This window comes from Arachis stenosperma, chromosome 4 (genome assembly GCF_014773155.1).
Source record: "Arachis stenosperma cultivar V10309 chromosome 4, arast.V10309.gnm1.PFL2, whole genome shotgun sequence".
Taxonomy (NCBI): Eukaryota; Viridiplantae; Streptophyta; class Magnoliopsida; order Fabales; family Fabaceae; genus Arachis; species Arachis stenosperma.
The window spans coordinates 96,381,146-96,408,292 of NC_080380.1; the positions used below are offsets into that span (position 1 = coordinate 96,381,146).

General features: G+C 31.6%; 1 protein-coding gene across 1 annotated transcript; it reads right to left on the minus strand.

The window, feature by feature from the left end:
• Nucleotides 1-570: 570 nt before the first annotated feature.
• Nucleotides 571-4,632, minus strand: LOC130976195 (uncharacterized). Its single transcript, XM_057900981.1, has 7 exons — nt 4,437-4,632; nt 4,172-4,354; nt 3,418-3,484; nt 2,687-3,018; nt 2,427-2,568; nt 1,813-1,938; nt 571-1,386 (listed from the first exon to the last, which is right to left on the minus strand). The coding sequence occupies exons 1-7, from the start codon at nt 4,456-4,458 to the stop codon at nt 1,002-1,004; spliced, it is 1,257 nt and encodes a 418-aa protein (XP_057756964.1). The 5' UTR covers nt 4,459-4,632; the 3' UTR covers nt 571-1,001.
• Between the last annotated feature and the right edge of the window lie 22,515 nt (nt 4,633-27,147).

Here is a 27,147-nt window from a genome sequence, read left to right on the forward strand (position 1 = left end):
AGCAATAAAAGAATGACAATTAAAAAAAACACACAAAAAAAAAATGCAAAAAAAATATTTATATTAAAAAATACGAAATACGTTTGCATTAATAGAAAATTGAAATTTGAAATGTGTGAGATGTGCCCTGATTAATAAAACTGATTTTTGTTAAGCTTAAATCAAGTTGATTGAATTGATTTTTGTTAAGTTTAAATCAAGTTAATTGGCTTGCTTACCAAAAAATGTTTGATATGTAACAAGAAAAGACTGATAATTTGGGGGGAGGGGGGATGCTAGAAATAAAATTAAAATAAATTTCAAATACATATTAAAATACAAGATTTAAATTAAAAATATATAACATAACATGGATATATAATATAAATACATAATGATTATTTTTATAACTTAATTTTAGTATATAATAGCATTATCTATATATATATACCCAAAAAGAAATATGATTCGTAAGTTTTGACTAAGTTGCATATCTCAAATAGGATTTAAAAATTTTGTCGTTAATTAAAATAAATAAATATAACTATTTCATGTATTAATTAATAATTAAAAATCTTAACAATGTTAGAGGGCATTGCATGGGTGCTATAACTGCGAACATATTATTGAACCAATAAAAGTTTAGATATTTAACAAACACATCATAATTTTTTAACACAAACTTATAAAATGAATATTTAACAACTTACCCATACCTCATAAGAGTTTAAAACTAGTAATATATTCACAAGGTATATTGCCCCAATTGAATCCAGCCTTTATTTTCACAGGTGTAATCCCATATTTCTGCCATAAAATGTTTCATAAGCAAAACCTCAATTCTAGAAACGAACAACTCTCGGAAACCTGTGCAGTATTTTTGGTCACCATTTTTGTCTTTTGGCCTTCTAATATCATGCAAAACTATTCATATACCTTACCAGTGATATGTTTCTAATGTTTAAGCCAAACAAACATTCGTACATGGAAACATGTACAGCCGTCAAGTGCGGGGCGGAACATTACACCTTCAACCACTCCAAGCAAGGACACAACCCCCAACAGAATCTAGCTGGGTAATAATCCTTCAAGTACACCTCCCTGCTATTTCCTACTATATAGAAACTGAAGGATTGCCGCCGACTAGTCATGGTGACGCGAGTAACTGGCACAACTGAGATTGTATGTCTCTCGCATATGATCCTAGCGGTTGCAGGTACGGAAGCTCTATCTGCAATGACTTCAGAAGAGAACTTGTTGAGAAAATAAGAATCAGCAAAATAAGCTGGAGTGCATTGGTGAGCTTGGGTGTTGCACAATTGAACTCCTTTGGCTCTATGGAAAACCTCATCCGGTACTGATGCTGCTCCACTAGTTGCATTTACTTTCCGAGTTGAAAGCGTCTTCCTGCACAGCACGCACAGGTCACAAAAGGGAATCTATGTTAAGCATAAGAAATGAAAATGAAGAACCTTGTTGAAAGATGTCTACGACAATTCTAATGACTTGTTAGGATAATTAAGTTAAGAATGATTCATCTAATCTTATAACTATCCTAATGACGTGTATCAACTCTTCATAGGAGGGGATTGAGCAGCAATGCTCAAACACCATGCCATGACATATAGTATCTTTATCATGAATCCGCAAAGATCTTCTACTCTATTAAGCGCTCCAATTTTCTACATAGAAAAATCAGTAGTAGGAAATTCCTTGCAAAAATTATAGCACCTATTAAGAAACTCCAAATATTGTAATATGAATAGCTATTCATGTTTGAAAAAATTATTCCAAGGGCGATAATTATGATCAGAAACTAGCAGATTAACATACCATCTTACAATGGCAACATTGCGTGATAGTAGAGAACCACTTCCATTACACGTTTTACACTTAATTAGTCCCTGCGATCCACAAGTTGGACAAGGAATCTTTCCAGAACCGTTACATTTCACGCATCTGCAGGAAAATTTAACATGATAAAGTAAATAAAGGAAATAACTTCCATCTTGACAGGAAGCAATTGTTGGGATAATGTTAGTCAGAAATCAAGGGAGCTAGTGAGATAAATAAAGGAAAAATAGATTTGTTAAGCATGGTCAATGATTTGTAACTGATTAAACAATAGAAGAACTCTCACTCTTCCTCAAATTATTGTAATGCTTCTAGGGTTATTGGCACTTTGCTAATGATCCTACAACAACAATACAACTACTTTCTCTTTCTGATTCCAGTTCAAACAACAATGCATCATAAACATTTCATTTGACTTGAATTCAACATATAAATTTCCAGTTTTCTGCATTATCTTCTAAGAATTATAGAGCAGTGTATCAAACTATCAATGCTATGAAGAACAAAAACATTTGACAATGTGATTCTAAAGGACCCTAAGCCAGCCGCAGCATAGCTTGCTTAATCTACACATGAACAAAAAAACTACTCACAGTGTGTCAGAACCATCTTTATGAGCAATCAAACCCCTCCCATAACAAGTCGAACACTGAGTCAACTGATTTTCTTTATTATGTCCAGGTTCTTGGCTTGCATTACATGTAGTACAGACAGTACCTCTTCGTCCTGCACAAACTATAAATAATTTACAGGGTATGTCAGAATAGGCAAAAACTAAAAAGAATGGTAAGGGAAATAGCATAAAATATACAAACAAATTTGAATCGTGAAACTGGGGAAATCCGGGATTTACCTGGGCACTTCTCAATAGTTTCAGAATGAGGAATCTTTTCCCTCACTTCTTTGGAGGGTACAAATAGAACAGGGAACTGAGACCTTAGGTCCAATTCCCAAATGCCAAGTTCAGTCCCCTTATCTTTTCCATCAATATTTCCACCAAGGTATGGCTCTGTCTCCTTTATAACCTCTCTTTCCTCGACAAACGTATCCAGAGTTCCAACATACACATTACAGTCTTCCACTGCATGAATCTTCCACGTTCGAGCAGGATGGCTGCCCCAACAGCACCGATGACCAACATGATCAATTAGCAACTCGCGTATCTCCACTTCATCCAAGCATTCCCTTAAAATGTCACACCCAATCCGCAATGTCATTTACCAATATAGTGCTTGAAGATTTAACTCAAACGAATATTTTAACAGTATTTTATCTTTCTTATTTTTGTATTTTGAATATCAAAAAGCATATATTAGAAGTTAACAAACAGGACCAAAAAGCCTCTTCCATGACACATGAAATACGACAATCTAACTTCTGCTGCAATAAAGATTGCTGTACAAAATCCAATTTGAAAAAAAAAATAATTTGATGCATAATATATAACCAAAAATCCATAATTACAAACTCTTCTATTGGAACAAATCAGCCCAGAGAATCTCAGAGCATTATGTGCAGTCTAATTTCGAATTTCAATATAAGTTATGTGAAATTCACCCTTCTACTTATATTGCAGGATTATACCTCTGATATGCAGTCCTAGGTCCACCATAATCTCCTCCGTATCCACCTTGATAAACAAGAGCTTGCCCTGCAACAAGAAAAGGCCTTTTAACATCCAATCCACATGTACATATAGGTGAAAAGTTTTGTGCAATAAAAAACAAGAAAACCTAACAAACTCAATTCCTAAAATATAACATATTGCTAAATGAAAAATACACATCGCCTGAGTCAACTAACTAATGCCCAAATTATTGTACAATTTTTTTGATTGAATTGGTTTGGCTGCCCTAGCTTAAGGCTTCAAGACTTTAGAGGTCGATAAACAGTATCATACCTCACCAAGGGAGCTTTCTTAACAACCATGCTAGGTATACACCAAAATTCAGCCATCAAATCAGCTATTCGTATAAAATGCATATTATAACACAAAATAAACATTAGAAATGAGTTAAAAAGCACATATATTTATACACAAATACATATCGATTGATTTAGTGGATGATTTTTGCTGTGTACACAGCATTTTCTTTCCGAATTCTAGGTTTCAAATCCCGACTTCGCTTGTAAAGTTTAACTAATAGTCTAATACTCAATCGTCATTCATCAATCCACCTCCACTATTTATTGTGCAATGATCACTCTACCATTGTCTTAGCAACCTAAAAGATTCCTCGCTACCATATGAATCAATAATTTAACGCATGATTGAAGGAAACGAAACAAAAATGGTTACAATTTCGCAAACAAGGATCACTGATCACAGTTCACACACCTGCAGGGTGAGGGTCGGGTGAGCTAACCAAGGCTCCGTGAAGAGAAGGTGGATAGTGACTTGAAGGAGCAGAAGCGGCAGATCTTATCTCATCCACACTCACCTCAGTCCCAGCCACTGATGAAGCAGTCGGTATACCGCTTCGACCCACATGCTGATACGAGCTCCAATTCCGACTCTCTCCTAATTCCAAAATTATTCAAAATTCACAATGAGCATTGAAAGTTAATATCGCCGGCAAGAATTGGAAAATTGAAAATTGTACCTGATAGCAGTGGTTGCTCCATGTTGGAATGAACTATAACTCAGACCTCAGAGGGATGAGGGAGAGGTTCATGGATTTCAATACGCACGATGGTGACTTATATTTTGGGTGTTAACTTTGTCATTAAGGAATTGGAAATTGGAAATGTAGATATAGATGGCCGAAAATGCGAGCAAGTCAATCGGCAATATGACAAATGATATTATTATAAGATGTTCATATTTGGCCGTCACTGTAATGTGGAAGGTTGGTTTGAGTTTGGGTGGTCCACGCTGTTAAGACTTAAGACTTGCACAATACATAATTACATACTAGCCTATGATTTAGTTTATCCAAAAATAAAACTTATTTTTTAGTTAATTAAAAATTTAATTTTTAATTAACTGAATTAATTTATATAATAAAATTAATTACTAGTTGGTTATAAAATTTAAAAATCAATTTTTAATTAATTATAAAAATAAAAATCAACTTTAAAAAAATTGATATTTAAATAGAAAAACTCATTTTTAAAAAAATAAAACCGATCTTTGCATAAAAAATCAGTTTTTGGACCCAAAAAAAATCAATTTTTTAAAAGAATTCATTTTTTTAATGAATTTTTAATCTAAAAATTTGAAATTAAAATTTTTAAAATTTGGTTTTGATTTTGGTTAATCGATTAAAAATCGATTTTTTAAAATTTAATTTTAGTTAACCAATTTTAAAAAATATAGATATCGTTTTTAAAATTATTTTGTTAAATTAGTTAACCAAAATATAATTATAATTTTTTAACCGATTAATCACATTTTAGTTTTTTAATATACACTCTTAATATATTCGGCATCTTCTCTCATTCTGCTTTGGTTATATCAATGTTGTTTTGAATCTACATCTAAACTAATTTAGTGAATTTTAAATTTGACGCTTTAGTTTTTAATAAACTTTTATTATTTTTAAAATTTTCAAAAATTATTCATTTTAGATATATTAGTTCTTCTATTATTTTTAATAAATTTTTTAATTTATATATTGACTAAAACACTATCATTTAAAACTATTTCATGTCCAAAAGACTCAAAATATTATTTGGATTTTTATTAGACACTAAATAAAAATGGGGTTGTTTCATACTAGTCCAATGTAATAAAAGAGCAGCAACTCATCAAATCGAATCATCATTAAAAAGGAATCGAGAGATCACTATAGTGTCTAAAGTTCAATTTAAAATACTTCAGTAGTATAATTAAAATCTTAAGAACTAAATTAATAAAAATAATAAATCTGAAAAATCACTATAAGAGTTAGTTAATTTTTTTCTGTACTCAAAGTATATATTAAGTGTATTCTATATTTTATTTGACAAAAGAAAGAAATTACAAAAAAAAAAGGAAAAAAACAATTATTTATACTCATAAATTTTATAAACATTGACAAAAGTATCCATTAAAAAAGAAAACTAACGTTGTGTTCATCAAAGATGGATTTCGTACGACAAAAGTATCCAAATCCTAAATTTATGTTGATTTTTTAATAAAATTCTAGAATTACCCCATCCTTTATCTTCAACCACTCCTCTCTTATTTCCCAAATCTCTAACACCTCCAATACCACTACCTTAACCACCTTCTATTCTCTACTACTCTATTAACCACCACTGCCGCCATATTTTCACGCTGACGATGATAAAGACAACAACAAGGTAACCAGACAATCCATCCGTTCCCACGCAACGCTAGATGGAGAAGCTCCGGAAGTGAGACTAAACCGAGATCCAGCGCAAGGTCCTGTGGTGCGATTCAACTCCTCCTAGGTCCACTTCAAGCTCATGGACTCCATGGAAAAAGGTACTATATATATTTACAACAGTACAAATTACAAATTTATTATATAATTAACGAAGTTGAACTTTCTCACTCTCCTAAATCACCACCATCATGTGCAAGATTCTTGTGTTACTCACATGCGACTCCACCAAAGCGATTTTGCCAAAGTTTCAATTTTTAGCATCCAAAGGTGCCTCTCCTTTTGACATTGTAAGTGATGGAGGAAGGGTGGTGATGGTAATAGCAGTAATAGAGTGTTGATAGAATTTGAGATTGGAAAAATGATGATGAGAAGTAAAATTAAAAGTCAGAGTGAAGTTGTTGTTGTTTATGGGTGTGACCGTGGAAAAGGAGGAAGATGAGGCTGACGATTGGTGACGGTGGCGGTGATGATGATATTGGTGAAGGAGGTGGTAAAATTGATGAAAAGAATAAAGAGAGGGTTAAAATTTGCTGAAAGGAGTATTGAGATTAGGATTAGGAAAATGGTAATTTGGGGTTTTTAGGTATTGAGATTAGGATTTTTAGGCAATAGAGGTGTTTGAGATTTGGGAAAGAAGAGAGGAGGGGTTGAAGATAATGGTGGGGTAATTCTGGAATTTTATTAAAAAGTCAACATAAATTTATGATTCGGATACTTTTGTCGTACGGAATTCATCTTTGATGGATACAACATTAGTTTTCATCTTTAATGGATATTTTTGTCAGTATTCGTAAAATTTACGGATACAAATGGTTGTTTTTTCAAAAAAAAAAAATAATAAAAGCAAAGAGCGAGTATGATAAATTTTTAATTTCTATTTAAGAGAACGAAAAATAAAAGAAAGGAAATAAAATTCATGAGATTTTTTTTATGAAGAATATAATTGAGTTTAGGGTAAAGTTTTTTATTAGATTTATAAAGAATATGTATGTATATTGTATATAATATTTTTTTTATGAATTTTTTTTACTAAATCAAATAATATGACTATTCACTTAAATTTTACACTTCATCGTAACATCAATTAATTATCAATTATGCTATGTTATTGATATATTTTGTAAAAAAAATATTATATTATTATAAAATCTTTTTATTAAAGATTTAATTATTTTACGATAACAAATTTTATTATTTAGTAACTAATAATATATAAATCAATATACATAAGTATATACAAATATGTAATAATTAATACTAAGAGTAAATTTTTAGTTTACAATTACATAGAATATTTTTGAACAAATTTTTTATATTTTATTTAAAAAAATTGAGAATAAAAAAAAAGATAAAATAAATAACATAAGACCGATGCTAAATATGTTATACGTGTTTTCTTTTAATTTTAATCTTATATTTGTGTCTAAAACAATTAATATTTTATCTTGATAATTCTTATTAATAATATATATCGTAAGATATAAGATATTTTTTAAGATGATTAATCATGCTAGATAGAGAAGTAGTTTGTATATCTTCAATACAGATAAAACTTATATGAATAACTTAAAACTAACAAAGAATAAAGAACCAGTTAACATTAGTAATTTAGTTAGTGCTACATTACAAGTTAGGACATATCTCAATTGATAGATTAAATAAAATGAAAAAGAATTATCCTTTTATTATATGTCCATTAAATGATGAACCATGTGAATTATGCCATTATACAAAATAAAAAATACTGATTTGTGTCAAACAAAATATGCAAATTTATTTGATTCAATATATATGAATATTTAGAAACTTCTTTTTATCCTAACTTTTGTTGCTCATAAATATTTTTTAATAATAGTAAAAGACAAAAACAGGTTCACTTGACTATTTTTTATAAAAAATAAAAGTGAAACTCCTTCTTTTATCTAATAATTTATGCAACTAATTAAAACACAATTTTAAACAAAAATAAAAAATATCAAGACTAATAATAGAGCTAAATTTATCATAATTCTTTTTATGAAAATAATTCATAAATGTAACACCCTAATACTTTTAAAATGAGTTAAGCCTTATTTGAATTATATTGGTTGTTGATATTCAAAAACCTTCCAAAATTTTTAAAACAATATAAAACTTTTATATAAAATAATTTATCTATGTAGAAATATTGAATAACTAGTTTTTATTAAAATGGTTACTAGTTGAAAAATATAAGTGGATCTGAAGGTTCTAACATGAAAAAATAGGTGTGCTAAACTATGAAGGCACAAACAATGACAAGTTTTACTCATACTAAATAATCATAAAAAACATCATAATCACAATTACAACCATTCTCTAAAGATTTAACAAGATACACAGAAAATCCTAATTTTCTTAATTTGTATAACTATGACTAAAACCATCACCTATTCTTCCTCCTTAATATGAATTTGAGTAAGCGCTTAATATTTCGTATCTACATTCTTGATATCTTGCTCCTAATAGTGCACTTGTCTATTTACCTCAATCGAGCAGTGTATTACTTTGTACTATGTCGTTCCTGAAGATGGTACGGAGAGAGGGGTAAGAAACAAAAATTTTTCAGTAGTTTATCTATATGGTGTCAAAATATCCATTTCTAACCACTCCGATTTTAAAAATAAAAACAGTGATGATGCAATGTTATTCAATTATTATTTCCAAAAATCTTTGCTAGTCGGAGTGGTGTGACTATTAGATGTTTCTCATTTATTTATATTATGACATGTGTGACACATACAAATACCTATAGCATTAAAACATATAAAATGCAAACTCATAAACCTTGGTTTAATGTTCTCATAGGCCATAAAGTAAGGCAAAATAAATAATAATTAAGAGAAAAATAGTAACGTTGGCACTTGGCATAGATAAGTCAAACAGAATAGATTTAAATAAAATCTTAAAAAATATTATAAATCAAACAAAAAGAAACTTTAGATAAAAGAAGGATCTTTGAATGAAATAATAAACATAATCATAAATCAAACAAAAAGGATAAAAGAAGAAGAATCATTATCACACTTTCCACTATACTTTTCATTACCTTTTTTGTAGCTTTTATAGAAGGTATTGAGCTCAAATCGGTATAAAAGGTGGGAGTTTCCTCCCTTACAAAGGTTCTTATCCCAAACGTTTTGGCGATTACATTCCTTTCTCGAAGAATCATCTCGATCGATCACCTTCCCTTACCGAAGGATCATATTGATATCTTGTCTTTGGGAGTCACCTTTCCTTACCAAATGATTATTTCCTCAGTTCAATTTACAATAAAGGTTATTTATACATACACAAGAAGAGAGTTGTATCAACAAATATATATTATTATATAATATTGATGGGAGTCCCCTTCCCTTACCGAAGTTCTCATCCCAAAAGTTCTTGTTCCAAAAGTTTGTCGATCACTTTCCCTTATCGAAGGATCATCTCGATTCGATCACCTTCCCTTATCGAAGGATCATCTCGATTATCTTGTCTTTGGGAGTCACCTTCCTTTACCGAAGGATCATTCTCTCAGTTCTTTAATACACATAAGATTGTTATTATAATGCATAATGTGTATGAAGGAAAGAGACATTATATTATGACATACAATGCTAACATTTATATTCAAAAATATTTAAGACATGACATATAAAAATTAGCATAAAACTCCTACCTCGAGTGAAGTTCCATATGTATTCCGATGCAAATAGACGCGATTTGTTAGCGAAGAAAGACTTGTTTCACGGATGTAAGTATGAATCCTTGACTGGATAGAAAGAATTTTCATATTTCGTAGTTTGCATAATTTAAAAATGATATCTTCTTGAATAATATATGAGTGGACTTTGTGAATACTTTGGTAGAAGATTTAGAGTGAGAGTAAAGAAGTGAGAAGAGATAATGATTTTTTTTTATAATGGAAAAAGTATATGAATGACGATTTATAGAGATAATAGAAGGTAGAGAGGATAGGCTATCTAAAATTTTTGTATAGAAAAAAGAGAATAGAATGAGAAAGGAAGGACTCAAATAACTCTTAGGAATGTACAGATTGTGTTAGGAAAATCTAATTCGCGTTTAGGTGAAATCTCCAATCTGAATTGTCACTTTGCAAGTCCTATAACATTTTCTACGTTTGGAATTTGAAAATATCTATTAGACATAAATTAATTTATAGATAATTGAGTTAGTTTTAAAACGAATCTTAAACAAAGTCAATCAAATAACCACAACTTGAGATAGTTCTCAAATACTGTTAGGTTGGATGATAAAAGCATGATTTTCTACTATGGACTTGTAACAAATTTATCTTCCTAATTTAATTTGAATTTGATTTTTTACTGAACTTAAAGAATAAAGCTAGTTTTCTTATATTTTCATGTAATTAAAGATCATTCAAATCCAATAAATATAGAATTAATTATGACTATATCTTAAAATGTTGTTTATTGTCGGTTAGAGATTCACTATCACTAGACTTTTCATATATTTAAATTTTAAATTAAATATGTTAATTTTTTTCAAATGTATTATTTTCTAATTCTTTATTTTGAATTTAAATCTTAAATTATTATCAATTTTAATTAATTTATTAATAATAAACCTGAATCTAAAAATTAGGATGTTATAAAAAAAATATTAAGATATTTTAAATATTACTAGAGCACTCATTTTTAAAACTCATCTTTTTAAAATATTTTAGAAATATAGTGCAGCACATGTTGTTGCACATATTTTCAACAGAGTGTCTAACTCATCTATTAATAATAAAAGTCTTTATCAGTTTTTTTAAAAAAAATTCTAAACATTCAACACTTCAGATTCTTTGGATGTCTTGTATTTACTTGAACCTTAGTTACAAATAGAAAAAAATTGAATAAAAAAAAAGAAAATTCATTTTTTTGTTTTAAAGCAGGAACAAAATGATAATTTTTTTATAGACATTAATAACAAATAGATTTTTATATCTAAAAATATAACTTTCTATAAAAATTCCTTTTCATATAAGAATCATTAAGTTTTTCATCAATTTGAACATGCTTTCAATTCTAATAAAGATACTAAGACTACATTACATAATCATGATCCTATAAATTTTTTTTTTATAATAGCATATTACCTTTTCATACATTAGACTTATTTCTCATTTAACATACATTACCAAAATTCCTTTAGACACAATTGATGATTAACCATAGCCAACCTTACCTATTTTTCTTAGTTTACCCACAGCATTTGTATCACATACTATCCTATCATATGATGAAAATCAATCTAATCCCCAATTTATTGTTATTAATCCTTCTCTTCCACTAAAAAGGTCCTTAAATAAGGACTACACAAGCTAAAATACTTTAATGATTATGAATGTATGTAAACCACTGTCTTTGATAGCATGGTCCAATCACAAAATGGTATCCTATTTTTAATTATTTGAGTTACAATTCTTTGTCACAATCATACAAAGTCCTTTTTATTATAATTTCTACAAATTGAAAATCAAAGATTTATGAGCAGGCTATCCTAAGTAATTGTTGGCAGAAAATAAGCAAAGTTGAGCTTGAGGCATTGGAGAAAAATAAGACCTGAAAACTTACTACTCTACCGAAAGTGAAGTATGAAATAGGGTGTAAATGGATATTTAAAACCAAGTATAAGTCTGACGGGACTATATAGAGACACAAAATAAGGCTTGTGACCAAGGACTTCACTCAAACACAAGAGTATAACTATTTTGATACTTTCAATCCTGTAATCAAAATGACTATTTTCTGTGTACTCTTGGTAATTACAGCTAGTAAGAATTGGTTGATTCATCAGCTAGATGTGACCACTGTCTTTTTTCATGGTGATCTATATGAAGAAGTCTATATGAAGCTGTCCTGATTTAAATGCGTAGTCAGGAATGGTTTGCAAGTTAGAACAATTCTTGTATGGCCTTAAACAAGCAAATCGTCATTGAAACTCTAAGTTATGTTCCGTCTTGATTGATTCTGATTACTCACAACCAAAGACAAATCATTAGCTTTTCACCAAATCTTCTCTAACATGTTTCACTTCAGTTATTTTTTATGTCGATGATAGATGACAGATCAAACATGTGAAGATGAAATTGGAAACTTTGTTCAAAATCAAAGATTTAGGAGAACTAAAATTCTTTTTGACATAGAAGTTGCAAGAAGCAAAAGACGAATAGCTCTATATCAAAGAAAGTATACTTTTGATTTACTAAAAGAGTAAGTTTACTAGATTCAAAATCAGCCAACACACTAATGAATTATTCAATTCATTTCTCAAAGTAATCAAGAACATTATTGAATAATGCTAAGCCATATAAAAGACTCGTTAGAAGGTTGATATACCTCACTAATAATACTAGAACTGACATAAGCTTTGTTGTTAGCAAGCTAAGTCAATTTCTGAATTGTGCCACGGATGAGTGCTTCAAAGCAGCCTTACATGTGTTGAATTACTTGAAAGGAACTCCTAAAAAGGGATTACTTTTTTGAGTCTGTTTGCGACTTGTCCCTTCATGGTTTCTTAAATTCTGATTGGGGTACATGCTCGAATACCCAAAGTTTAATGTTCGGGTATTGCTTTTTTCTTGGAAGATCTTTGATGTCATGAAAAAGCAAAAAACAGTAAATAGCTGCTCGATTATTTTCAAAGGCAGAGTATCGGGCAATGACTCTTGTAACTTGTGAAGAAATTTGATTCATGTACATCTTGAATGACTTCAAAATTAAGTTATTAGGTCCTATGATACTATTTTGTGACAACCAATCTACATTGTGGCTAACTTGATGTTTTATGAAAGAAAGAAATACATTAAGATTAATTGTCACAAAGTTAAAGAAAAAATTCAAGACAATTCCCTAAAACTCAAGCCAACTCCATCAAGAGAATAACTTGCTTATATCATTACAAATGTATTTTCACCAATTTTTTTAGAGAGATATATAATAAACTAGGAATGTATAATTTGTACACTCTTATTTTAAGGAAAAATATTGATGTATGATTAATTGATTACTACTAATACATAATATATGCAGGTGATAGATAGCGGCCACTAATGCATGAATTATATGAAGGCTGCAGGTGACAATGGATAGTGCGTGACATTAGTAGGTATTGCTTGAGGTTATTAGTGAGAGAGAGAAAGAACAATGAGAAGGTAACTAGTATGACAGGTATATATATTTATTACAGGAATGTTAGGGACCAGCAGATTTTGTAATTTGTAGTCATCGATTAGTTATCAATAGTGTGAAAACAAAAGCTGGAAAGAGGGTTGCAGAGTTTGAATGATGAAGAAGAATGGAAAGAGAAATTGAAGAGAAGGTTCTGAAATCTATTTTGGTAGAGAGAGAAAGTGATATGGATAAAATGGGAAGCTAACAGAATCAGTTAGCAAACCCTGCTTTATATACCAACTTACATGATAAATATCTTAGACTAATTGAATATGTTAACTAGTGATTAATTATCAATTATAAATGCTAACTAAGCTAAGTATGCCTATCTGCTATAGCTAATACATTTAGGTAACATGCCCCCTCAAGCTGGCAGTGCTTGGTTGATGAAAATCAAGCATGCCAAGCTTGGACACACAAGAATCAAAAGGAGCAAGGGATAGAGGTTTGGTGAATAGGTCCGCCACTTGATCTGTAGTGGTGATTGGTAGGAGATGAAGCAGGCCGCTGAGAAGCTTATCTCGAATAACGTGATAGTCGATATCGATATGTTTGGTACGTTCGTGGAATACAGGGTTAGCTGCAATATGGCTGGCTAATTGACTATCATAGTACAGGAAAATTGGGAGTTTGTGATCTATGCGGAGGTCCTTCAACAAGTAGCTGAGCCATTGAGCCTCACAGGTGGCCACAGCTAGTGACCTATATTCAGCCTCAGAAGACGATCTGGAAACAGTAGATTGCTTCTTACTCTTCCATGAAATGAGTGAAGAGCCCAAGAAGAAACAAAAACTAGTAATGGAGCGCCGCGTGTCAGGGAATTGTGCCCAATCTGAGTCAGCAAAGCCAGAAATGCGAAGCTCAGAATCTGCTGCAAAGAATAGCCCCGAGGCCGGAGTGGTTTTGATATAACGAAGGACATAATATGCTGCTTGGAGGTGAATATTAGATGGTTTGCTGAGAAATTCACTAAGTTTACCCACTGTAAAACTGATATCTGGACGCGTGTTAGTGAGGTACACTAATCTGCCAACCAATCTGTGGTACTATGATACGTCAGAGAGTAGCGTTCCTGAGTCCTTAGAAAGCTTGAGACTATACTCCATTGGCGTGCTCGCTGGTCTTGTGCCTAATAGGCCATACTCATCTAAGAGATCTAGAGCATACTTCCTCTGATAAAGAGCAATTCCTTTGGCAGTTCTTGCAACTTCAAAGCCAAGAAAATATTTCAAATTCCATAAGTTCTTAATCTTGAATTGGTGATCAAGGATGGTCTTGATGGATTGAATCTCAGCGAGATCATTTCCAGCAAGGACGAGATCATCAACATAAGCAAGTATCACAGTGAAGGAGGTCTCGGATTTGTTTTTTGTGAACAAAGAATAATCATTCTTTGATTGTTGGTACCCGTGAGCACGGAGAATAGAGCAAAGCTTAAGATTCCACTGACGATCGAATTTTCTATTGGTAAAAAAATTCACAAATATAATCGTGTTGTAAGTATAGATTCTAAACCAACAGAGAATCCTTTCGTACAAAAGTTTTGTTTGTCACTTAAGCAAACCCAATAAAAATAAATAACCGAAGTATTCAAACCTCGGATCGTCTTCTCAAGGAATTGCAGGGAAGTATGATTTATTATTGGTTATGGAAAAAGATATATTTTGGGATTTTTGAAATAAGAAACAAGTAATTTAATTGACAAGAAAAATAAATTAATAATAATAAAATCTCTTAGCAAGGTATGAGAACTGGAAATCCTATCCTAGTTATCCTTATCAGGCGTGATGAGAATTGTTTATTGCTCCCACTTAGTCAACCTCTAACTATGAAGGTAAGTCAAGTGGATAAATCAATATGAATCTCAAGTCCTAGTCAACTCCTTGGAGAGACTAGCTTTAGAGGTATCCAAATTAATTAGCAACTCCCAATTTCAATCACTGTTTTATTTCGACAACTCAACCGTTACCAATTACTCAACCAAAGCTAAGAGTATAAAAAGCTAAATTAAAATCATAAATATGAAATACCTCAAATTGTATTAAATAGAAAATCAATCTAAGCATAAAGAGTTCATAAACCAAGCTGAGAAAAGGAACATTGAACCTGTAATTGAGAAGAAGAAATATTCCTAAATCCTTTAAGAGGAATCCTAATCCTAAATCCTAAGAGAGAGGAGAGAATCTCTCTCTAAAAACTACATCTAAACCTAACATTGTGTGTATGATCTGATATCTTGAGTCTCTGCATGTTCCCTGACTTTAATCTGTGTTTCTGGGCCGAAAACTAGGTCAAAATGCGGCCCAAAATCGTCCCCAACATTTCCTGAATTTTCTGCAGATCGCGCATGTCATGCATACGCGTCGGTCACGCGTACGCGTCATTTGACGATTTTCCTCTCCACGCGTGCGCGTCAGGCGCGCGCTCGCGTCGTTTGCGCGAACTCCAATCCACGCGTATGCGTCAGGCACGCGTGCGCGTCACTGCGATTTCCTCCATTTCGCGTGGTCGCGTGAGCCATGCATCCGCGTCGCTTCTCGCTGGTCATCTCCTTAATTTCTTGTATTCCTTCCATTTTTGCAAGCTTCTTCTCCATTCTCTAAGCCATTTCTGCCTTATGAAGCCCAAAACACTTAACACACAGATCATGGCATCAAATGGTATAAAGGAGAATTAAAATATGTAATTAAAAGATCTCTAAGAAGCAAGTTTTATTCCATAGAACTAAACTAGGAAGGAATTGTAAAGTCATGCAAATTATATGAATAAGTGGGCAAGAATTTTATAAAAACCACTCAATTAAACACAATATACATCATAAAATAGTGGTTTATCATCCACTGCCTACTAGCTTGCTTGAGTCCATAGAGGGACTTGTCAAGTTTGCAAACTAAATCGGGAGAGGAGAGCGATAATCCCGGGGGAGGCTTCATATATACTGTTTCCTTCAACTCACCATGAAGGAATGCAGTGTTTACGTCCAATTGGTGGCAGTGCCAACCCTTGATTGCAGTGAGAGCAAGTACCAATCGCGCAGTAGTGATCTTAACCACTGGACTGAAAGTGTCCATGTAGTCTAAACCATATCGTTGTGTATAGCCCTTTGCAACCAGGCGTGCTTTGTGCCTCTCCACTGATCCATCAAGATTGAATTTGACTTTGAACACCCAGTGGCAACCAATAGTTTTCTTCCCTGGTGGTAAAGGGGTGAGAGTCCAAGTTTTAGTTTGCTCAAGTGCCAGAAGTTCTGGATTAATGGCATCTTTCCAACAGTCTTTTTGGACGGCTTCTTCATAGATTTTTAGCTCATTGTGTGTGGAAACAGCAAGAGAAAAATTCAATTGGTTAGTGGACAGAAAAGAGTAAGATATTGAATCTGAAATTGGATATTTGCATTTTGAAATTGGCATAACTTGTTGAGCAGTGGTATTATTTGCACAGTAAAAGTCATTTAGATATGCTGGTGTTCGCCTAGTCCTACTAGACTTCCTAAGAGGTGTAGGGTGAGGTGATGCATGAGTGTCCACGTGAGTATGTGAATGAGACAAGGATGAGGCTTGTGTATTAGGAATTGAGCTTGCAGTGTTATGAGAAATAGAATCAGTGACGGAAGTCGGTTGATGCTGATGCAAAATTGGAGTTGAATGCATATGTTGGTAAAACAAAAGATGATCATGATATGTAAAAGGGTCTATCCATGGGACATGTGATGTAGTTGTGACAGCAGCAGGGTTGACATCTGAAGAGGCAGGGTTGGTTTTGAATGGAAACTCAAACTCATAAAATATGACATTTCTAGAAAGGAAAGTTTGCCTTGTTTTTAGATCATAGAGAAAAAATCCTTTGATCCCTTCTTTATATCCGAGAAAACAACATTTTTGAGCTCCTGCATCTAACTTCTTCCTATTTTGAGTTAAAGTGAATGTAAAGGTAAGACAACCAAAAACTTTGATGTGGTTTATATCAAGTAATTTGCCATGTAATTTTTGAAAGGGGGAAAGATTCTGTAAAATGGGACTATGGACTCTATTGATGAGATGTACAACGTGTGCCACTGCTAGATTCCAAAAAATCTTTGGAACATTTGATTGAAAAAGTAGAGTTCTAGTCACCATAAGAATGTGTTGGTGCTTCCTCTCAACTATCCCATTTTGCTGAGGGGTTTCCACACATGACTTTTGCTGTAAAATTCCTTTAGAAGCAAAGAAATTATGCAAGTTGAATTCTGAACCATTATCTGATCTGACACATTTGACGGTTTTTGAAAATTGGGTTTCAACCATTTTAATGAAGTTGGGCAGAATTAATGAAACCTCAGATTTATTTTTCATGAACTTAATCCAAGTAAAACGGCTATTGTCATCGACGATAGTAAGAAAGTACTTAAAACCAGAGGTAGATACAATTGATAGAGGGCCCCAAATATCAACATGTATTAAATCGAAAGGCGAGTCAGCTATTGAACTACTGATAGAAAAAGGAATTTTCTTCTATTTTGCAAAATGACAAGGTTCACAAGCTAAAGCATTATTGTTACATTTAATGAAAGAAAAATCTTTTTGCAGTGTTTGCAAAGCTGAATTATTCAAGTGTCCTAGTCTGCTGTGTCACAGTTGTGACTGTTGTGTAGACGAGACCGTGTTCTCACAAGTGTGATGTAGTGTTTGTGATGAATGCTATACAATGCAGTGAGCTACAGTTTGATCATTTGAGTGACCCAGTACATATAAATCAGTGCTGCTTTTAGCTGTGCCAATCATCTTCAATAGATGGTGATCCCAAATCTGGCACCATGTATGTGAAAACAAAAATAGACAGTTCAATGACTTTGTAACTCGTGAAACTGACACCAAATTGAATTTAAAAGTAGGGATGTAGAGAACATTCTCTAAGTAAAAATTTGTATTAAAAATCACTGTACCAGCAATGGTAGTAGTAGCAATGGAGCCATCAGGAATGTGCACAGTAACAGGTTCAATATTTTTGAAAGATTGAAAAATATTTAGAGAAAAACAAACGTGATCAGTAGCACCTGTGTCCACTACCCAAGTATCTGATCTAAGAAATTTTTGATTGACAGATAATGATGCAGCTAAAAGGGTACCTTTGGTGATCTGTAAGTCTTTTGGTTCAATTGATGTAGTGATTTGGTTGATAGTTTGATTAGATTGGGTTGACTGTTGTAGGATGGATATTAAAGCAATCGGTTGATCATTGGTCAAGCTATAACTTGGATTCTCACCATTTTTAACAGCAGTTAAAGGTAATGCACTGATTTCATCATTCTCATAAGTGAAAGTGTTATTGATGCTTCCACGTTTCTGCAAATGCAGGGGAAGGTCGTGGTTCTTGTAGCATGTATCAACAATGTATCCTGTTTTGCCACAAAAGGAGCAATGCTTTATGCTATGAGACTTGCCTGGACTTTTTTCTCTACCATTCACACTCCCTCTACCTCTGCCTTTGCCTCTGCCTCTGGTGAAATTGTGACTAGAATTAGCAGCGTATAGAATTTGTGAATTTGGAGTGTCAATTGAAGGGCTGAGCTGGCGTTCTTGTTGGGTTAGCATTGCAAACATAGTATCCATGGCAGGGAGGGGTTTCAAGAGCATAATTTTGGTTTTGGCAGTTGCAAATTGATCATTGAGGCCACACAGAAATCTTGCAATATAGTCTTCATTGCGATACCGTCGCATTTCTTCCAACCCACAAATACATTTGCTAGTGCAAGTAAAACACATGGGAATCGGCCTGAAGTTATCAATTTCTTCCCAAATTGCTTGCATCTTGGTAAAATAGGAAGTAATTGAAAGATCACCTTGTTTTGCACTATACAACTCCTCATACAATTCAGAGACATGATACAAATCTCCCTGGTAATAGCGTTTCTTTAAATCATTCCACAGATTTGAAGCCACATTTCTCCAGATGACACTCTGAAGAATATCGTGTGAGAGAGATAAGTGTAGCCAAGAGAGGACATAGGTGTTGCAACAGCCCCAAGCCGTATACATTGGATCGGTAACCTCCGGTCAAGGGAGAGAGCCATCACTGAAGAGAATTTTGTTCTTGGACTCGAGCACCAATGAAATCGAGCGGGACCAATTGGTGTAATTTTGAGAATTGAGGCGAAGAGAGATTAAAGGATTACCAGGACTTTCAGCTGGGTGCAAGAAGTATGGACTGTTCTGATCAATAGGAGGATGTCCCGTTCCTGAACTCGTGCGATTCTGCAGTTGAGTGAGTTGGAGAAGAAGCTGTGAAAGAGTGTTAATATCGACATTGGAAGCTGCAGTGGAGCTGACGTCACTGTGAGTGGAATCCATTGAAGAGAAAAAGCAAGAATGTGAAGAAAATCCAAGAGATGAAGATTGGAGGTGATTTGGTACAAAAACAGATCACGATTAATGAACAAATTTTGTCGAATGAGTTCAAAAGAAGGGAAAAGAACGAAGAAGAAAGCAATTTCAAGACATGATTCCCTAACTCACTGATCGGAACACTGTTACCGAAATCCTAGAGATTCGATGAACAGCTCTCATCAGTCTCTATTGTGTGAGTCTGGGAAAGATGTTGGATCTGGAGGTAGATGAAGAAGCTTAAAATATAGAAGATGCCCGAGGTTATTTTTGGCTCTGATACCATGTGAAAACAGAAGCTGGAAAGAAGGTTGCAGAGTTTGAATGATGAAGAAGAATGGAAAGGGAAAGTGGAGAGAAGGCTCTGAAATCTGTTTTGGTAGAGAGAGAAAGTGATATGGATAAAATGGGAAGCTAACAGAATCAGTTAGCAAACCCTGCTTTATATACCAACTTACATGATAAATATCTTAGACTAATTGAATATGCTAACTAGTGACTAATTATTAATTATAAATGCTAACTAAGCTAAGTATGCCTATCTGCTATAGCTAATACATTCAGGTAACAAATAGTATTTTTAATGGTGTGAGATTTCATCTAATAATAAAAGATTGCTCTTTTTTCTTTTGTTGGCTAAGTATTGGCCAAATTTAAATAAAGTACTGACTCTAGACTTTTTCAATATATTATATTGACTAATATAGATTTTATAGCAGAATTAGTTATGCATTTTTTGGCTATATATCGTTGCACCTTCAACCATTGTAGTGTGTCATTTCTCTCATTTTAAACTTGCATAGCAAACCTTCTATTTTTTACTAAAAAATTTGTACCTCAACATATTTTATAAAAAAACATTTTCATTAAAAATTTTTAAATAAATGTATTCTATAATAATTTTTTTTCACTCTCCTATGTTGTATGAGAAACACTCAAAACCTGAAAAAGTTAGTTACAATAATGCTAATTTTGTTGGAGATTGTCTTAATAAAAAGAATACTAGTAGAAGCTTTTTTTATAAAAAGTTTCTCACACTTAAGAAAAAGCAACGAATTGAACTTGGTTCCTCTATCAACAACTGAAGTAGAATACATAGTTCATGTCAATTGTTGAAAACAAGTGCTTTGATTCAGAAATTAGTCGCGGGTTATCTATTGAGGTATTACAAAATTTTTCCTCTTTGTGATAATACTAGTATCATACATTGCTAAGAATTATGTTCATCATTTTAGAACAAAACATATAAATGTTAAGTATTATTATATTGGAGACTATGTTCAATTAAAAAGGAAATTATAGAACTTAAATTATGAAAATTGGACGTTTAATAGCTGATATCTTTACAAAAATCTCTTCTTGAGAATAAATTTGAGTTTGGTGGAGCTCTAATGAACATAAGTGAAACTTAGATCATGTATTTTTTATATATATTTTTTCTAAGCATTTCATAAGTAATTTTAAAAATTATTTAATTTTGAATCGATGATGATTTTGAGATATTCAAGTGAATCTGACATTCTCAAAAAATGTGTTTTCTAGCTCAAAAATCAAACAAAATCAACATTTTTTCAGCATAAAAACAATAGCAATTGGGGGTTAGTTGTAGGTAGTAGTGAAAGGTTAGGAATTTGGGTGGATATAAAGGATGTCTGTGAGGATTTAGGTGGTAGGAGTTTGGCGTATGGGTGGAGACGTGGAGTGATTTGAGTGGTGGTAGTAGCAATGGTTGGCTTTGGGGGATGATTATGGGGCTATGGTGGTAGTGAGTGTGATTGGGTAATATTGATGAAGATGATGATAATTGTCTAATTGATAATGGGAGATGTGGTGAATTGGCGTGATAATGGTGATGATAAATTTATATTGACGGTGGTGATATAAATAGAGTTGAATTTAATAAAAGATATTTAATTAAAAGTTGATTGTTAAAAAATTATTTCTAAGAATAAAATTAAAATTTATTTAAAACATTAAGAACAAAAATAAATTAAATTAAATTAAATGTTAGAAGTATTTTTAAATAATTTTTAAAATATTAGAAATAAAAAATATATTTTATTCAAATATAATTAATAAAATATAAATTATGGAGTGTCATCATAATTTGTATTTAAAATGAATAAAAGTCACAATATAATCAAATTGCTATAACTAAAAGATAAGTTGAATTGAACTCTTTTTTATTAATTTTAAATTTATAATTATATTTTTACTTTTCAAAAATATAAATTGATTTAGGTTTAAAATAATAATTTGTGTAAGCATATATAATATGTATTTTTTTACATCAATTCCTTTTTCTCTATTATTGAGTTATAACTTATAAGACCCAAATTAATTAGTTTTATGCTCCATCTATGAGTTTGTTCAGGTAAATATAAGGTTAATAATTAAATTCATTTCTAAAATATAATTCTCTTTAAAAGATTAAATTAGTTATATTAGTCTCGAAAAAATAAAATATAAATCAAATTGATTCTTTTTATCAAATGATAAGTATCATGTTAAGTACTATGTGACATGATGTTGTGGTATATTAATATCACATGACATAAAATAGATAATTGATGTGTTAAGTTAGTGACACATAGCATGTCACGTGTGCCTCATGTTATTTGACATATCATAAATTTATGTAGAGTCAAATTAGTTCTTAAAGTTACACAGATAAATAATTTTCATTTCTAAAATTTTAAATATTAATTAAATTAGTCTTTATATAAATCTATTTTATTTTTTTATAATATTAAATTTTTAATATTTCTTAATCCAACTAATTTTAATCTCCTTTTTACACCTTAATAAATAAATTTTTTTCAAATAAAATAATAAAAATAATCAAATTATTAATTTTTTCATTGGTATTTTAGTTTTATATTTTTGAATTCTAGTTCTTTTATAGTGAAATTTTTTTGTATAAATTTTATCAAATCATTTTTAATTATATACTAAAAATTTTAATCTTTTAGATCTCACGAAATCTATATAATAGTTATTTTAAAATTTTAATCTTTTAGATTTCACCCAAAATTTAATTCAATCTATAACTAATTGTTCATTTTCATCTTTCTACATTTTTTTAATTCAAAATTCTTTTTAACAAATTAAATTTAAAAAATGACAATTGAAAACACATAGAAAAATGGGGATAACTAAGTAGTAAAAAAAAATTATATTAAGATTCAACCAGGGATCCCACAGATCTTTTTTCAATTATTAAATTCTATCACATAAGTTAAACAATAACAAAAACTAGGAATTTAAAAAGATCTAAAATTTTAAAATTTTAAAATAACTACTATATTTATTTAGTAAGATTCAAAAAATAAAAATTTTAAGTATATAATTAATAATATTTTTATAAAATGATATAAATAAAAATTTCACTAAAACAAACTAAAATTTGAAAATAAAAAATTTTAAAATACAAATGACAAAATAATTTTGTAATAAGTTAATTATTTATATTATTTTATGTAAAGAGTATTTTGTTTATTAAGATCTAAAAAATGATATTAAAATTAGTAATATTAAAAATATTAAAAATTTAATATTAAGAAAAAATAAGAGAGATTTATATAAGGACTAATTTTTTAAATTTTAAGGATGAAAATGACTTATATGTATATTTGATGGACTAATTTGACTCTAAATAAATTTATGATACGTCAGATAACACATGACATGTCACATGTCACTGACCTAACATGTCAGCCATTTATTTTGTGACACGTGGCATTAACTTATCAGGCCATCATGTTACGTGGCATTTAACATGACACATAATCATCTAACTAACAAAAGGACCAATTTGGCTTACGTTTTATCTTTTAAGAATTAATATGAATAATTTAATCTTTTGAAGACCAATTTAAAGAATGAGTGATCTTTTAGAGACGAATTTGACTATTAACCCAGCAAACATATTTTAATATGTTTCCTCAAATTTTATATATCATTCAATTAAGCCTTTTAACTTTTAATTGGTTTAAAATAGTCTCTAAAATTTAGCTCTATATGTAATTCAGTGTGACTCCTCAATTTTAATTCACCCAGTTTGGTTATTCTGAATTTCAAGTAGTGATACCTAGGCATCTTTAGTTGTTTTTAGATTTTTTTAATTAATTTTTTAAAATTTAAATGAAAGTTCTTATATTCTTAGTAAAATTTTTATGATTAATCTTATGATTGGAGTTGTATTAGAATAATTGTATTTCAGAATATAATTAAGCAAATCAGAATAAAATTTATAAGAAAATACAAGTGCATTTCCAAGGAAGAAAACACAAGACTGGCGTCAGGTTTCAAAAGGTCAAGTCTAGTGTAAACCCCGGATAATTAGTAAATAATTAATCAATAAAATAATTATTATTTAAAAAATTAGAAACTTAAATTTTATAGTTTAAAAAAGTAGAAATAATTAAAATATAAATTTTGATACTAATTTTAAAAAATATGCCCCAAACTTAGACCAACAGGCCAAACAGATTGGATCGAACCCAAACCGAGTAGTTCAAGGCCCAACATATAAAGCCCCCACACTTAGTCTTCTCTCCCCATTCTTCATTCATATCACGCTAATAAGAGAAGGTGAGCTATGAAAACCTAAATCCCAAAATCAATCCAATTTTCAATCCTTCGTAATTTTCAATCCGGAACTCCGATTGACGAGCCGTCAGTAACCATGCATTCATCTCGAAATTCTCTATAAAATCCATCCAACAATTTGGTATGGAGATTTTGATTTCATGCCAACTTCTCTCCCTCTTCAATTCATGATTTTTAGGTTTTAGATATTGAGGAATTTAGTGTTTTGATGGTTTAGGTGAACTTTAGCGATGAATAATCACCAAATTCTGTCCATTTGACTCATGGGTAATAGTAAGAAAATCCTAACCCTTGTCAAATTACTGAATTTGTGAAATTCCAAGGTAATTCTAGTGTTGTTGTATGAAAATTTAGATTGAATTATGTATTTGGAAATAATTTGGTGATATTGGAGGAAAACTGGCAAAGTTGGGAGCTTGTGCTCGAACTTTGGGACTGTAGATATTTGTTAACAGTGGATACTTGAGGCGTTCTGAGTTTAGGGAGGAATCGGTCAAGGTACGGTTTCGGTTTCTCGTAACAAAAATATAATGTGTCGTGAAAACTTAGACTAGTTGATTGTAGGTTATGTTGAACCAGGATGACTTATTAAATTTTAGTGAATTGGTAAAACTGTGGAGTTGAATATGTGAATATGTTACTGAATTATTGAGTAATGATGAGGTTCGAGTTTGATTGTAAATGATGATGATGTTATATTGATGATTTATGAGTATTGTTGTTTTGGTTATAATTGTGTGGATTAGAGTTGATGAAATTGAATGTTGAAGTGTTGTGGAAAGAAGGAAATATTTATCGAATTATTTTGATTGTATTTAATGTTGTTTTGGGTTGTGAAACTTGGTTTGAAAATGAGAAATTGAAAAATAAAGGTTTTGGACTCTTTTGGTAAAAGTAGATTTTTTTCGGCGGCCCATATCCTAAGCCTCGGATATTAAATTTGAGTGAATTTTTATTCAAATTAAAGATAGTTTTAAAAGCTTTAAGATGGTGTAAACTTTGTAAAAAATAGAATTTCGTAGAGGAAGTTATGGACGTTGGAAGTTATGTGTAAAAACTGAATTTTTGAAGTTGTAGGTAAAACCAGAAACTCTGTTTAAGGTCTATAAGTTAGGTTTTGGGTTATGGAGTAAGGGTTAGTGAGTGGAAGAAGATAGATTGGTGTCAAAGGAGTTGAGGAAGGCGATGCTTGATTTTATGAGGATGATAAGAGTAATGAGAATTAGTAATTTAATGAGATATATGTAACCGAGTAGTAGGCAGTGGCATTGTCCATTTGTTCTGGGTATGAGATGAGAAAGAACAATTATGAAAACTGAGTTTAACTATAGAGTTTTAAATGAATATGAAAGAATTGAAAGGATAACGAAAACAACAATGAACTTTGAATGTGATACTTGGGTAGTAGCAAGGATTGTGGTTTGTCCCACTTGCTCCGAGTCAATGATTGAGATTTGATAATAATGATGATTGAATTAAACTGAATGAATGCATGTTTGTGATACCTGGGCAGTAGCAAGGATTGTGGTTCATCCCACTTACTCCAGGTCAGTGATTGTGACGCCTGGGTAGTAGCAGCAGTAGTGGATTATTCCACTTGCTCCAGGTTGAGCTTTTAAACACCTGCCTAGATAGTAGCGGTAGTAGTGGTTCTTCCACTCGCTCTGTGTTAAGCGGGTAGTAGCAAGGGGGTTGTAGCTCAAACTCACTTGCTCTGCAATGGGTGTTTCTAGCCATGGTTAGCTACCAAGACGTGTCGGGTTGGCTATATAACCAACAGATGAGACTCATTAGCCATAGGACAGGCATACATCATATCCATATGTATGTTTTGTTTCATTGTGCATTAATTGTGCTTGCCTATGTGATTATTATATCTACTTGCTAAATTTGCTACCAACTGTAATTGTATTCTACTCGTGTTTGCATTGTCTGTATCTTGTTTGTTTGTGATATAGAGTTCTGGAGGAACGGGGGAAGGTGAGAAGCTAAAGGATCAAGTTAGGTTTGAGTTAGAATTTTGAACCCTTGGCTACCCCACCTTGTTTATGGCGTATTTATGGTTGTAAAGAATAGTTTAAGTTTGTAATATTTTGTCAAAAATTCTAGGATCGCCTCTGGTTTTTCCGGGACATTATATGTTAGCTATGTGGGCATCATTACCATGCTGAGAACCTCTGATTCTCACCTCATATATATTTCGTGATTTTTAGATGCAGGTCAAGCGGCACCTTGCTGAGGTATTCTGGGAGCTCCTGTCTGCAAAGGATCCTTGTGTGTTGGGTTTACATTTTGGTTAAGATGCACATATAGATTATATCTCTACTGCATATATTTTATGTTTTATCCCTCTTAGAGGTTGACTTGGAGAAATAGGTTCTATAAATTGTGTTTTGAGTCTCTTTGGGGTTTTTCTCCTGTATATATGTATATATGCTCTAGCTGGTTTTAACTTCGCGAGTCGAGTCAGAAGCTTTGCTATTTGTATCTTGGAATTATTTTCCTATGTATATTTGTCGCTTTACTCCTATCCTGTTTCATTTACATATTGCTTACGTGAGGGAGGCACTTTTCTGTTTAATGCTTTTGTTTTAACCTTCCTTTAAAGGCTCCTAGACAAAACCTTTATATATATATATATATATATATATATATATATATATATATATATATATATTACTTTTAGAGGTCGTGGCGCCTCGCCACCTCAGTTTTACATCGTTGGTGTAAAGCTCTGTTTGGTAGGGTGTTACATTATGATATCAGAGCAGTTTTGTTCCTGTAAAGTCTGAGGGGTAGACTGATTAT

Excerpts from the sequence above, each read along its gene's own strand:
- LOC130976195 (XM_057900981.1), bottom strand. The coding sequence starts at position 4,458 with ATGGAGCAACCACTGCTATCAG. Across the intron at positions 2,569-2,686 it reads AACTATTGAGAAGTGCCCAG|TTTGTGCAGGACGAAGAGGT; the intron begins GTAAATCCCGGA and ends AATTATTTATAG. Across the intron at positions 1,939-2,426 it reads AAAGATGGTTCTGACACACT|ATGCGTGAAATGTAACGGTT; the intron begins GTGAGTAGTTTT and ends ATTTTCCTGCAG.